General features: G+C 40.4%; 2 protein-coding genes across 3 annotated transcripts in view; one reads left to right on the plus strand and one right to left on the minus strand.

The window, feature by feature from the left end:
• The window catches only part of garre1 (granule associated Rac and RHOG effector 1), a 42,518-nt gene extending 40,760 nt beyond the window's left edge, over positions 1–1,758 (minus strand). For both annotated transcript variants that reach the window (XM_004539711.4, XM_076875060.1), the window contains exon 1: positions 1,635–1,758. The gene's annotated coding sequence lies outside the window, so the exon portion shown is untranslated. The remainder of the gene's footprint in view (positions 1–1,634) is intronic.
• Positions 1,759–4,147: 2,389 nt separating this feature from the next.
• Positions 4,148–13,740, plus strand: gpib (glucose-6-phosphate isomerase b). The gene is made up of 18 exons (XM_004539709.3): positions 4,148–4,333; positions 4,542–4,632; positions 4,854–4,922; positions 5,139–5,258; positions 5,427–5,510; positions 5,606–5,752; positions 5,871–5,942; positions 6,032–6,076; positions 6,174–6,227; positions 7,342–7,402; positions 7,644–7,687; positions 7,822–7,974; positions 8,093–8,222; positions 8,782–8,858; positions 10,169–10,297; positions 12,250–12,325; positions 12,795–12,861; positions 13,298–13,740. The coding sequence occupies exons 1-18, from the start codon at positions 4,215–4,217 to the stop codon at positions 13,419–13,421; spliced, it is 1,662 nt and encodes a 553-aa protein (XP_004539766.2). The 5' UTR covers positions 4,148–4,214; the 3' UTR covers positions 13,422–13,740.
• The last annotated feature ends 354 nt before the right edge of the window (positions 13,741–14,094 follow it).

Raw genomic sequence — 14,094 nt, forward strand, 5'->3', positions numbered from 1 at the left:
AACCTTGCACGTATGAATAGCCAATCAGCGCACAGACATCTCAAATCATAGGTGATATCCTATGCCAAGACACGATCAGACAGTAGGACAGCTTCTACTTTCACCACAAGCACATCCACACGATCTCAAACGACAGACATCTGGCTAGACTGTAGATGGCTACACCCCTCCAAAGAAGTGGGGCAACGTTATTTATTAATACAACTCCACTCATCTTCTCTGTACTGTAGAGACTATATAAAAACATCGACATCAATGTAGTTGTGCAAGTTTCTACTTTACTTATAGTACGATTATTTAAGGTCAATATATCGAAATTAATGTAAACCAAGAGGCGAGTATTAAAAGACCATAATAGCATGTCTGAGGATACGATATCAAGACCTCTACAGCATTACTGCTGCTCTGCTCTGTACGTGTTATTAAACACAGCAAGGCTACTCTAGGGCTATTATTACAACAGCTTGTTACTTAATCCTGAAACCCCAGCGGGGAAGAAAACCAACTAGCTAGCTAGTTTTGTAAGGGGGTTATTGTCAAACACGATCACTATTTAGCAGGAAGGTGTAACAGAATCCCCGCAAGCGCAGTTAGCCGGTTTCATCGAAACTCTGCGATGACATGGCCCAAGTCATGGGAACACTATGTCGCAGCTATTAATACGGCCTTTTAACGCCCTAAACGCGGTGTCGCCGGAAAGCCTTTCGCGGCATCAACACGCCAAACGCTGGATAAGCGAATGACGGGGAAATGCCACCCCCGGTGGGTACCCAGCACACTAGGTCCCTTGCTTTCCCCGGTCTTTGACACTCAGCCGCCTGCCACTTAGAACCAGACGCTCGCTTTCGTGTTAGCTAGCAAGCCGGAGCACAGAAAGGCACAGAAACAAGTATGTAGCCAGAGGAACCGTAAATAACGTCCGTGTCGCCAGCTTGTCTCTAACGTTAGCCTGCATTCCATCTTTGTGCGGCGGATGATCACCGACTGCAGCGCGTAACTTCAAACCGAGAACGCCCAGGTCCGTTATCGGACACGCAGTCAATCCAGGTTATTACAAAAGCTTAAGGCTTGTTACATCAATCTCGCACGTAAGAGTGTCAAGACGATGATCAAATCTGAAGCATCGTGCACAGATATAAACAAGGGGCAGTGTTAACAGAAACAAACGACAGCGTCAACCCACCTCTCCTCCTTCGCTAGCCGAGGCGGATGCGCTTTATCAGCACACATGAAATTGGGCTTGTGTACATACGAGCGTTCAGTTGCACAAATATGTCAAGTCCTTCTGGAGCCTTCACTGAAAACACTTGTCTTAGCGATTATGGGGTTGCATTATTTTGCTTAACACGACTTAGAAAAATAAGCACGTCAAATAAAGGTGCGTCCGATAATGGACACATCAGTACTAATCAAGCTAGCTACACAGCTAAGCGAGCTAGCGTTAGCAAACCAGCTAGCTCTCTGCGACACGACTGTAAGCGCTGCTAGAAAGCACCAGCTAACGTAAGCGGCCCGGTGCTGCTCCACCACAGACTCAAAACAGCCGGGACTACCGCGGCCAAGACAAAACAAGCTCCCGTGAAACACAAGAAAATTATTACAGTACGCGTTCAGTTAATCAAAGCATCGCTTACCAGCTCTAGGCATCCACCCTCTTGACAGCGAATTCCCTGTCTGTGTGACCACTATCAAAACCAAGTCAATAAACTCACACTTCCGCTGAGACTTTCACAATAAAACCGTCAATCAGCAATATTTTATCAGATACCGGTTGTTCAGTGATGACGCGACGACTCCTACTTCCGGGTCTAAAGTAGTCTGCGTTTAATATGGCTTTTGTGTTGTTAACATGTTTAATGTTATGTATTTTCTTCTGTTTGATCTCAAAAAGCTCCTAAAACAGTCAGTGATCACTGACCTCCCTCGGCTTTTATTACCGCTAATCATTTATTTAAGCTCAGTTTTTAAAACCTTAGGATGTAACTACAGCCCAGCCCATGCAGCAGTATATGAATGACTAACCTCGTATTGTGGATGGATTATCTCAGTTGTTCTCCTGGCTGAAGTTTGGTCCTTTTACAGCATCCTGCCATGCGATTACATTTGTTTCTGACCACTGAGAACACTCACGTTAACTTTTATCGAGTGGAAAAAAAGTTAGCTTGTTTATATTATGCTAACACAGCTGTGTCGCTAGCGGTCACGTAGCACATCATTATATACCAGCTAGCCCAACTTCAGTAACCCTACAAACGTCACTGCTGTTTAGTTTTCTGTCTTCATTTATGCTGGAAGTGATAACAGAGATGTACGTTTTAATTTGTTTTCAAAACCCCGCAGTCAGGACATGCTATATTGTATTTAGATAGAAGCTAGCGAGCTAACTCCCTGCTAACTTCTAACTCCGTTAAATGTCATAAATTCCGTTTTCATGGATGCCTGGATGTTAAACTCAATTGTTACACCTGGTAGAGCAGAACGCTGATCATTTTATTAAAGATGAAAGACTTTAGACAGTTTTTCAACTCTCAATAATGCCATAGTGATCGTTTGATATATGGACCTGCAGCGGAGTTTAGACCCAGACACGGCTAGTGACGTCAGACTGAACAACCGGATATTTTGTCTTCCTACAACACCGCCTTAAATACCATTTAAAAATAATATAAGATTGCGTTACCATATTGTTTAATTTAGTTTCTAAACCTTACACTTCAATTTTGATTCTTGTAATATAACTCTAACTAATATAAATAATAACGATAACTATAAATAACATAAATATAACCAATATAGTCAAAGGCACGAAGTAAGAATAAACATGGAAAGCATCAAACATCATGATTGAAAAAGTAGGGAAACCTAGTTATTCAAATGAAAGGGAACCCAAATAGTGAGCTGAGAAAAAATCGCATTATATCTTTTGCTTGAAGTGTAGAACGGGTTTGTGACTACATGGAATGAAGATTAAGACGAAATAAAATCCAGCACAATTTAATGCTGCTTCTGGATAAGGTTTTCTCGCCCCCTAATGTTTGTTAGAGAATGTTACATCTTGTACTTCATGCTTAAATAAGAACACTTGGGGGCGCTAAGGTCTCAAACTTGTCTTTAACAATGCAACCTCTCCAGGTAGCAGACACCTGCACAGCTTTAAAGGATACCGCCTGCACTTGATCTGGATCTGCAGTGTCTCAACAAGGGTTACAACTTTCAGATTTAGATAATTAAAGAGGAGCCACAATTTGCACTGTTAGGTCAACTGATTTAATCGCTATGTGTTACATAAAATATGCACGTACTGAAATCAAGCATATTAAAACACATTATGTTACACACATTTACCAAGAACTAGCTGAGCATAAATGGTCGCTTGTCTTTTTTTACTAGCTGTAGAACAGTAATGCTAAATAAGGCATAACTAGTAACAAGCCAATATGCTTGTTTTTGGACTTCAGTGCAGCGTACTACAATGCAGGTTTGGATGAGAAACCTGCGAGAAAAGCTTAGTCTATAGTTTGGATGTTTCCTTTTTCCCCACATATAGTTGGAGAAGAATATTACTAAATGTAAATTAGTAGTTCATTACAAAATGAAAAGTTGTTGCGTTCATATAATTCTTCTTTGCCTTGGGCATAAATGCAACCCTTATACTCAGTTTTAAATGAGTATGAACTGAGTTTTAACTTAACTGAGTCTTAACATTTATGGCCACCTTCCATTTTTTGTGACTGGCTTCCCCTCACAAACAGAAGTTGGAAGGGGCTGCTGTGCTCACTGCTGTGCTCTTTGTCTCTGAGATGGGCATATTAGAGATGTCCACTCTCACTGAAATTTCACAGATACAGAACAAGTGAAAAGAAATTGGAGACTTACAGTGATTATGTCATCACTGATCTTATTTTAAACTGTGGCCATTTTTGGCTATTTGACTACTGTATAACCATTTAAGAGAAAAATAAGAAAAGGTACAACACATTGTCTGACCTGTGTGATGATCCGTGTGGCACAGTGAACTACATGCACTCAAACCCTGCAAGACAGTGGGCAAGTGTGACACGCTCAGGTCATGGATATTATATGTCTCTTGTAGGAGGGGCAAGTTTAGATCTAGACTGTGCCCTTCAAAAAGCTCTCTCTCTGACCTGCTCAGTCGCACTCAGCCAAGATAGTTGAGCACAGTGGAGCACAGCAAGCCCCCCTCTCTGGACAGCATGGGACTTACTCAGGACCCCAACTTTCAAAAGTTGCAGGAGTGGTACACAGCCCACGCCCTGGGCCTCAACATGAGGCACATGTTTGAGGCTGACAAGGAGAGATTCAACAAGCTCAGGTATAAAACAAGAACAGAATACATTTAGATATGTTTGATGTATTTGGTAAGTTAATGTTAATTCTGTTTTATCATCTGTTGACATGTTCACATAACAGACCTCTGTGTGGCTTCATTACACACATGTCAAACCTCAACACAACGACAAAATGATAGTTTTTGTCTGGATACTGATACTCAGAAAATATCCTCATCTTGTCTCCGATAGCCTCACACTGAAAACTGAGGATGGAGACATTCTTCTGGATTACTCCAAGAACCTCATCACAGAGGACGTTATGAAAATGTTGGTTGACCTGGTAATTCAATTTACATTTAAATGATCTGTGGCCTTTAAACTGTTTATATTAATTACCGAATCATTAGCCAATCAATCCTTTCATCAAGCAGAAAGTGGGGGTCAGTTCATCAGATACAAGTTTCATCTTCACTTAAGTTGTGTTTCTTTGAAGGACTGCTCATAAGTTTAAAACTTCCCAAATTGTTACTGACATAGCATTCATATTTATTGTTTCATTAGGCCAAGTCAAGAGGCATTGAGGCTGCCAGAGAGAAGATGTTTACTGGAGAGAAGATAAACTTCACTGAGGTGCTCGTTGTTAAACAGTCATAACTTCGCTTAACACTCTTTCTTTTATTTCTCTTAAAAATGAACACTAAGTACAGTAAATGCAAGCTGAAAAACCCATTCACTTCTCATTCACGAGCAGTGTAAGCAGCCAGCAGAAAAATACCCAGTGCTTCAGTGCTGATAGTAAGAGTCTGTGTATATTAACATTTATCTCCTGGTGCTGTGGAAATGAAGGGCCGTGCTGTGCTCCATGTGGCTCTGAGGAACCGTTCCAACACTCCCATCATGGTGGATGGGAAGGATGTAATGCCAGACGTTAATAAGGTTCTGGAGAAAATGAAGGGTTTCTGTCATGTGAGTGAACCCAAAAATAAAGGCACAAAATCACAACAAAAGCTCTTCCACAGAACTGTTTAAACAATTCACTATGTCAGTTTTGTAGCCCTGCTCATGAATTTTTTGATGCAGCTATCAGCAGTTTATAGACCCACAAAAATAATGTTTGCGATTTATGTGTTGCAGAAAGTTCGCAGTGGCGAGTGGAAGGGCTACACAGGGAAGGCCATCACTGATGTTGTTAATGTTGGAATTGGAGGATCTGATCTTGTGAGTGGATTAGCTTGAAAGATCTGTTAATCTTACATATATTAATAATAACACAAATAGGCCTGACTTTTTTTTTTCCTTACCATGACCTGTAGGGCCCCCTGATGGTAACTGAGGCCCTGAAGCCGTACTCAAAAGATGGACCTCGTGTGTGGTTTGTGTCCAATATTGATGGCACCCACATCGCCAAAACCCTGGCACAGCTCAACCCTGAGACAACCCTCTTCATCATTGCATCCAAGGTAGCATGTTCATGAAGAAATGAGGAATATTTATTTATTTATTGCTAAATCTTCAAGCACAGACAGAAAGTTCCTTATAAATTGCTGCATGAATATATGTGTATTCCTATATATACAGACATTCACCACACAAGAGACAATTACAAATGCTGAGTCGGCCAAAGCTTGGTTCCTCGAACATGCCAAAGATGTGAGTTTGCAGCAATCCTGCACAGCACAGTTTCATTACTACACTAAAAGGATGTCTTTCTTAATTATAAATTTGATATGTTTCAACAGAAAGCTGCTGTCGCCAAACACTTTGTGGCTCTTTCCACCAATGGTGTAAGTTGTACCAAATTTTTTTCAGGGTTAATAAGCCTCTCGCTGCATCTACACATTCTAATACTAACTTTTCTGTTTTTCTCTGTCTCCCCTTCAGCCCAAAGTGAAAGACTTTGGCATCGACACAGAGAACATGTTCGAGTTCTGGGACGTGAGTGCCCTTTGAGCTTTAAAACACACACACTGTATGCAGGTTTTTCATGTCCACACGGTGCCATGGAGCGAGAGTAGAAGCTATAAATAAAGCAGACTTTTGACCTGTGAAGTAGGTGAGACAGACTCTCTGAACAGCAGCTGCCGGGTAATCAGAAGCCTCTCTCTTCAGTCTCAGTTATTATTGGTAGTGACCTTCTCTCTTGCAGAGGTTACTGTAAAGGCTGAGTTGCATCAAAGGTCAGAGAGTTGCATTTAGTTACATTGTTGGTATTTTAAAGGTAACAGCTATAATGTGGCCTTTATGTCAGGAGAAAATGGCTGCATGCACAAAATCTACAGCAAAGGTGGGCAATCAATTTTCCCAAAGGGGCACATGGGAGACTGGGACTGTTATAGAGGGCTGCCACAATAAGCTTATAAAGAGCTAAAATTAAAATCAAATGAAACTGAGTTAAGCTTATTGATGTGGCCCTCGACATCAGTCCCAGTTTCTCATGTGGCCCCTTGGAAAAATGTATTGTCCGCCTCTAGTCTACAGTATTTTCAGTCCAAAAGAGAGAAGAAGGGAGAAAAAATGCCTAAAAGAACTTTTGGAAAAGATTTAAGACTGAAGCAATCAATCAATCAATCAATCTTTATTTATAAAGCACTTTTCATACAAAAAAAAAATGTAGCACAAAGTGCTTTACATGGTTAAAAGCAGCCCACCCCACCCTCCAACTCACTCCCCACACTCTCATTAACATAAACAATGTGAATACACACATATCCCCCCCCCCCCACACACACACACACACGCACACATGCACACTTAAAGAGTAAAATTGGGCTGGGTACACATGTGCCAAGTGAGGAAACACTATAACAGGGAGCCGTCTGCACCGGGAGCCGGTCACAGACCGTAGCCTCCAGGCTGGGCACACAGCAGGAGGGAGGCAAAGAAGCCCCCCAGCCAGGCTGAGAGGCAAATCATACATTTCTTGCTACTATTTAACAAAGCTATAAAGATCAAGTGTGGTGTTTATTTTAATTGCATATGTGCATAACCTTGGCTTCCTTTTATTAAAATGGGACAAAACATTGTATAATTTTTGTGTGTTTTCTTGTAGTGGGTTGGTGGTCGTTTCTCCCTGTGGTCTGCAATTGGAATGGCTATTGCCCTGCACATTGGTATGTACAGTAAACACACCCACACATTTCAGGGAGCTCGCTGGGGCTTAAACTACAGGAATACCAAGGTTACTTGGGTCCATCCTGAGGAGAAATATTTGCATTTTTATGTCAGTATCTAAAATCATTGCTAAAACATATATGAAAACTTATATGTGTGGACCAGCAATCATATTCATCCCAAGTACAGTGCTAAAAGTCTACACAATCACTTAACTTTTCTTGTGCATCTGATCTCCAGGCTTTGACAACTTTGAGAAGCTTCTGTCAGGAGCACACTGGATGGTGGGTACACCATAATGAGATGTTCAAAGTGTCACTTCTTCACCTGCCTGATATTGAAAATTATTGTTATGATTTTTTCCCTAAAGAATGATACAGAAAACAAAGGTAAATTAGGTTTACCCTTTCATATATAGGACAAGCACTTCCGTACTGCTCCCCTGGATAAGAACGCTCCCATCCTGTTGGCTCTGTTGGGCATTTGGTACATCAACTTTTTCCACGCTGAGACCCAGGCTATGCTGCCCTATGACCAGTATATGCACCGTTTCACTGCCTACTTCCAACAGGTCTGTCCCCACAATGCAGAAGTGATCCAAAACATTATTTTAAATCAACTTATAGAGTTGATAGATTATTTTAATAATATAAGTGAGTCATTGTATATTGAGAGTGTTTGTTGTCTAGGGTGACATGGAGTCAAATGGAAAGTACATTACTAATCATGGGACACGTGTGAACTACCACACTGGGCCAATAGTCTGGGGAGAGCCTGGAACAAATGGACAGCATGCCTTCTACCAGCTCATCCACCAAGGTAACTCCACCTGGGAGCAGCAACAGACATTTGATTCAGCTGGTCTTTTTCTGGTCCTGGGTTGTCAAATATGTAGACTGTGTACAAAAACCAGTACATTAAAGTATTTCTGGAGGTTGGTGAGTTGTTGAATCATAAAAACAGTATATACTATTGTAGTTTAGTTACATGTAATTAACAGACTCAGTGAATGTGGAAATCTGAGCCATATCACTGAAATTGCTGTCAGTTGTCTTAAGACACCTCAGGCTGGTGATTATTTCTGTTTGTATCACTCAGCATATAAGAAAAAAATAATAATTTACCAAGAAATATACATTTCTATTGTCTAGCAAAATTTGTGAGGGAAAGTGATAAGGTGTGTTTTCATTTAAAAATATTATGGTTTCAGTGCAGGTGAAACTCTTCAGAGTAAACTTATATACAGTTAAAGAACTGGAATTATCTTAATGGTCCAGGATCAAATTGAGCTGCATGTAGCCCACAGACTAAAGGACTTTAATCCAGTTTGCTACCTGGTTAAGTTTGTCACTAATGCGACTCAACATGTTCATTTCAGGAACTCGAATGGTGCCTTGTGACTTCCTGATTCCAGCTCAATCACAGCATCCAATCAGAGACAACCTGCACCACAAGGTATCACTGATGTTAGAAAGGTATCTGTCTAAAGCAGCATTTATGCAGATATTGCGAAGTCTGTCTCTTGTTTAGGATATTAAATGAGTTTGACCACATCCTAGACTACTCTACTAGACTGTATAGACAAAAGTATTCAGCCATACCGCTTAATCTTAAAATTACAGTGCTTTTAGTTTCCCTGTAAGCACCTAGCCATGCAGTCTACTTATATAAATATTTGTGAAAGAATTCACTGACTTGAAATGTGGTACTATAATAGGATTCCACTGTTGCTACAGGATAGTTTGTGGAATTTCTTTCCTCCTAGATATTTCACAGTCAACCGTAAGCACTACTTTTCTGAAAAAATCTCAAGCATGCCAATACACCACCTTTTCAGCAACACATACAAGCTAATAGGATGCATAATGTTAGTAGATTTAATAAAGCTAGATAAAGAGACCAATATTAGAGCTGTTTTTAATTGTTTTAAACGGTGGTTGGCGGAGGCTGCTTGTTGGATTTGTGAGATGAAAGTCCAAAGCATAAACTTCAAATGATGGTTTTATGATAAGGTTTGTCCGAGAGGTAGAGCTTGGGGTGGGATTAGAAATTATTAAAATCAGTGTAACAAATAGCTACGAAAAGTCACAATAAACTATTCCCAAGAGAGCTGCATGTTCTGATATAACTTTTGTGGGCATTTTCTCAAAGCTCCAAGACAAGTTATTTGGCAACATATATGATATTGCACTGGCACCTTGAGGTGATTGTCAGACCTCCGACATTAGCATCAGAACAAGAGCTGCGCACTGGAGCTGAGGTGCAAGCCACTGACCTTCAATTTATTTTCTGCTTCCTTCTAATTTGTCATAGTGGTCAAACCAGTTTATGCCAACATCTATTTAAAGACGCAGCAACAAATTGAACTTTTGATATTTGCGGTGGATTTGTTGGTTCTTTTATGCTGTGCATTTTTGTAAAATGGTTTGATTCCACTCATGTCCTTAGAAAAAAGGGTCAGCGCAAATCAATGAAAAGTTGCTCTGAGTGATCACCTTTATTCTAAAGAATATTTATGGGAGAAATCAGTTTCAGGATCACTATGCCCCAATTCGAAGGGCACGAGGGCCAGCTAAACAAGTACAGGAGATTTTGGACTGATGTGTCCCAGAAATGAGGGAGTATCTTTTAGAAGAATGGTGCTGAATTCTTTCAGTTCCAGATACTGAGACATTTTAAATATATTATTTTAATTTGTTACTTATCTGTTTGTTAATCATGTAGGAAATACACTATCTAAAACTGCCTGTTTCATTTGACTGTAGATCCTGTTGGCCAACTTCCTGGCTCAGACAGAGGCTCTGATGAAAGGTAAGACTACCGAAGAGGCCAAGAGGGAGCTGGAGGCAAGCGGCCTGAGTGGGGAGGCTCTGGAGAAAATCCTACCACACAAAGTACGTAGAATAAAGAGAAACTACCTTATCAAAGATAATGAACCTGCTGCGCTGCTGATAGCATGTAACAGCAACAAACTAAAACCTAAACTTAAGAGGAGAGCTCCCTGTCATGTTGCTTTTACAAACCCGATTGCAAATTGTTTTTGACAGCAGGTTAGAGAGACTCACCCAGTAAAAACTCTGTAAACAGATGTTGAAGACAACTGTGTCACTTTGAAAAGTGAAAAGACATCTAAAAAAAAAACAAAAAAAACCACATCTCTCTTTATGTCTAACGTTGGCTGAAAAATGAAAATACACCTTTTCTTCTCGCTACATTTGCAAACTCTAAAACATCAAAGAAGTTCAAAGCACTCTCTTTTTCAAATAACCCTGGAGGCTTACTGAAGGCTTTTTTGCTGAAATGCACTGGAGTTTGTTTTTTTTAAAGGTTAAATATGACCATGGTCTGACAATGGAGGCATTTATTGATTTTATTTGAAGAATAAATTGCCTTTGACTTCTTTGATGATTTAGCTTATATGTATCTCATCCAAAGAGGACCGCAAACAAACACAGTCTGAATCAAGGATGCAGACTTTTTCAGAAACCATTTAAGTGCATCTTCAAACTCCTCACACAACCAGGAGAATCAAACTCTGAACCTTCTTGCTATAATGTACTAGCAACACCCTAGCTTGTGAAAAAAAACTCAGTTTTGACTGTCCACAAGCCAGTAAGCTTATTTTGCAACAGAAAACCAGAGTTAACTGCATTAAAAACAGAATTTCATTCATGTTTTAATATTTGTTTTTTTTTAAATGTCATCCTCTATCATCTGCCTGTCCAATCACACTGGTTTCAAATTAAATTTCGATCCAGCTTTGTACTAAAACCCCAAAGACATATGTATTTGCAATTTAAAAAAATGAGGGGATTGTCACAGATTATTAGGCAGAGGACTCAATCACAGGACTTTGAAGTTTTAGAGAGAAGGTGAGGGTTTATTTACAATGTGGCACCAAGTGAGGATATATACATATATACAGTGAGACAGATAACACGGGGCTCCAGGGAGTAGAGGGGGGTCTGAAGGGGAGGGAAGGTCCAAGGCAGGTGCACGCACCCTCCTCTTCAACTCAATCCACAACTCACTCAGCTAGTCCACTCCAAAATGCTCATGCTCACTCACACACATCCACAGGAATCCAGCCGGCAGGGAATCTAGAAAGCCTGTACACAGAGGAAAACAACATTAGGAGGGAGCTCTAGGACAGCACAAGGAATACTCAAAAGGCTAGGCTACACTGATGCTAGGTAGTGTGACGATCCAGCAAGGAAGCAGTCTCTCTTGCCATCTTAAGTAGTCTGCCAGCATCAGTGTAAATGAGCCACAGGTGTGTGTTCAGGGCGGGTTCAGAGGCGAGGAATCAAGATCCAGTTCCGCCTTGGAAAGGCGAAGACAATAAAACACACACCACGACCTCTCCAGATCTTGAGAGATATTCACTTGTGTCATTTCAGTTCAGTTCACCAAAATAAAGAAAATAAATAAATAAAAGCTTCCAGTAACGAGATATGTTTCAAATAGGAATAGGAATTGCCTATTAGAAATAAGCAAATCTGAGATGGTGACATGGTGGGTGGACATTTAAACTTGAAACTTAAACTGAAATGACAATGACCCACTTTTGAACCCATCTTAAACATTTAATTTTAGCCCTGACAGCTAAGTACCATGTTTACATCTGTGTCTAAACTAGACTTCTGATTTTTGTTCAAATTAAAGTCAAGTCATTGTAACAGCTAAAAAAGTTAACCCCCCCAAAAACTTTCCATGAATATCTTGTGTTAGGGGGACAGTGCCCTCCAGTGACATGTATGGACATGGCAATGTATACTTTGTTAAAAAAAACATTTTTGCAAAATAGTGAATTGTATTCTAAAATGTTTCTATTTGATCGCCGCAGGTATTCCAGGGAAACAGACCAACCAACTCAATCATCTTCAAGAAACTGACTCCATATACACTTGGAGTACTTATAGGTAAACCACTTTTGTCACTGTACTGGTTTTATCATTGGTAACATTACCAATAACAATTTCTTTTGAAGCTTTAATGTCCTTTTAAACATCGTTTTAATCAATTTAATTCTACATATACCATTATCTAATTTAACCCGGTTAGTTTTATCTGAAAATGAGACATTACGAAATAATTTCCACTGTTTTTAAATGCGCTGGACTGCACAATAATAAATGATATCTGAGACAGTGGTGGTAATGATCACACAGTGGGAATTTCCTGAAACAGCCAAAGAGCGGCAATTTCCAGCTGAGCTTCAGTCAGGACGTTGCACACTGTTGCATAGTAACAGTCAGTGTGTTTGCACCTATGATGGGAAACTAACTGAGCAGGTTTTATTCTGAACAGCTCTATTGTGCTGCTTCAGAAATTCAATCTTTGTTTTCATTTCATTTGTTGAATTTGTGATTATTCTTCCCATTTTTGCAGCAATGTATGATCACAAGATCTTTGTCCAGGGATTAATGTGGGAGATCAACAGCTTTGACCAGTGGGGGTGAGTCTGTTTCTTTCAGCATACACAACAAGTTTCCTAATAAAAGTCTCTCTTTTGTGCTAATTCGCAGCTCCACATGTTTATTCCTGGACTCTGCTGAAATTTTGCATGATTCACAGTCAGAATTAACCTTATTTAACATTTACTATGCCTTGGTGTAGGCCCCTCCGTTCATCCCCTTTCCGAAACAAGCCTCTCCCCCACTTTAGGCCAACTTTCTTCTCATTGTCTGACCCAAAGGTTTGAACACCAGGGGCTGCTGTGCTCAAATAAGCAAGCTTTAAGAGAAGTCTGACGCCTAATGTTATACTGTGCAGCTTTCAGATTGAGGCACTGTGGATACATTTTTGCAGATTTTCCAAAATGTATTAACACATGACTGAACCCATCATATCTCTTGTATTTATGTCTTCTCCCCTCACATACGCATTATTAGAGTGGAACTGGGCAAACAGCTCGCCAAGAAGATTGAGCCTGAGCTCAAGGACACTGCTGAGATTCACTCCCACGACTCCTCCACCAACGGACTAATCAACTTCCTCAAGAAGAATTTTGCCTGAGCTGAGTGACCTCAATAACTTCCCCTTGACTCCACAGTATTATCTATCTTATCAGCTCAGGAGCTGCGTGGACAGGAGTCCCGCAGTGGCAGCTGGTCACTCCCACGCAGTTGAGCTGAAGCACTCTGTATGTTTGTTCTCGCATTATGAATATCGTGACTGTCTAGTATGCTGTCGTTTCCACGTTTGTTCGTTTACCACTGTGAGAGGAAAAGCTTTTTGTATTAGACTGTCGTGACAGGCAGAGCGAAGCATGCCCCCACTCTGTCTCTACTGTTACACGAAATTTTGTTCCTGAAATAAAAATCTTCACACAGAATATGTAGATATGTTCGGTTTTCTCATACATATGTACATGTATGTAATGATGATGTGAGCGTGCGACTAACAAAAAGCAGTACACCACTAGATGGCATCAGAGTGCCAGATTTATTTGCTGGGAGCAAATGAGCCACCCAGTAATCAACTAGTTATTCAGTGGAACAAAGGGTCAAAGGTCAGTCCATCTGTACTGTTCCTCCCCACAAATCCCCAGACTCCACAGCATCCATTTAGCTTAGAGAGAAAAACAAACAACTGGACTAAACAGCATCTGGACTGCAAGTCAGTCAGCACTATGTTTAACTAGAATTTAATTTTATGATCGTTTTGGACACATGTAACAAAATCTCCT

This window comes from Maylandia zebra, linkage group LG1 (genome assembly GCF_041146795.1).
Source record: "Maylandia zebra isolate NMK-2024a linkage group LG1, Mzebra_GT3a, whole genome shotgun sequence".
Taxonomy (NCBI): domain Eukaryota; kingdom Metazoa; phylum Chordata; class Actinopteri; order Cichliformes; family Cichlidae; genus Maylandia; species Maylandia zebra.

Coding starts and splice junctions, on each gene's coding strand:
- gpib (XM_004539709.3), top strand. CDS start 4,215: ATGGGACTTACTCAGGACCCCAACTTTCAAAAGTTGCAGGAGTGGTAC. Junction 7,688..7,821: donor TGTCAGGAGCACACTGGATG/GTGGGTACACCA, acceptor TTTCATATATAG/GACAAGCACTTCCGTACTGC. Junction 8,859..10,168: donor GAGACAACCTGCACCACAAG/GTATCACTGATG, acceptor ATTTGACTGTAG/ATCCTGTTGGCCAACTTCCT.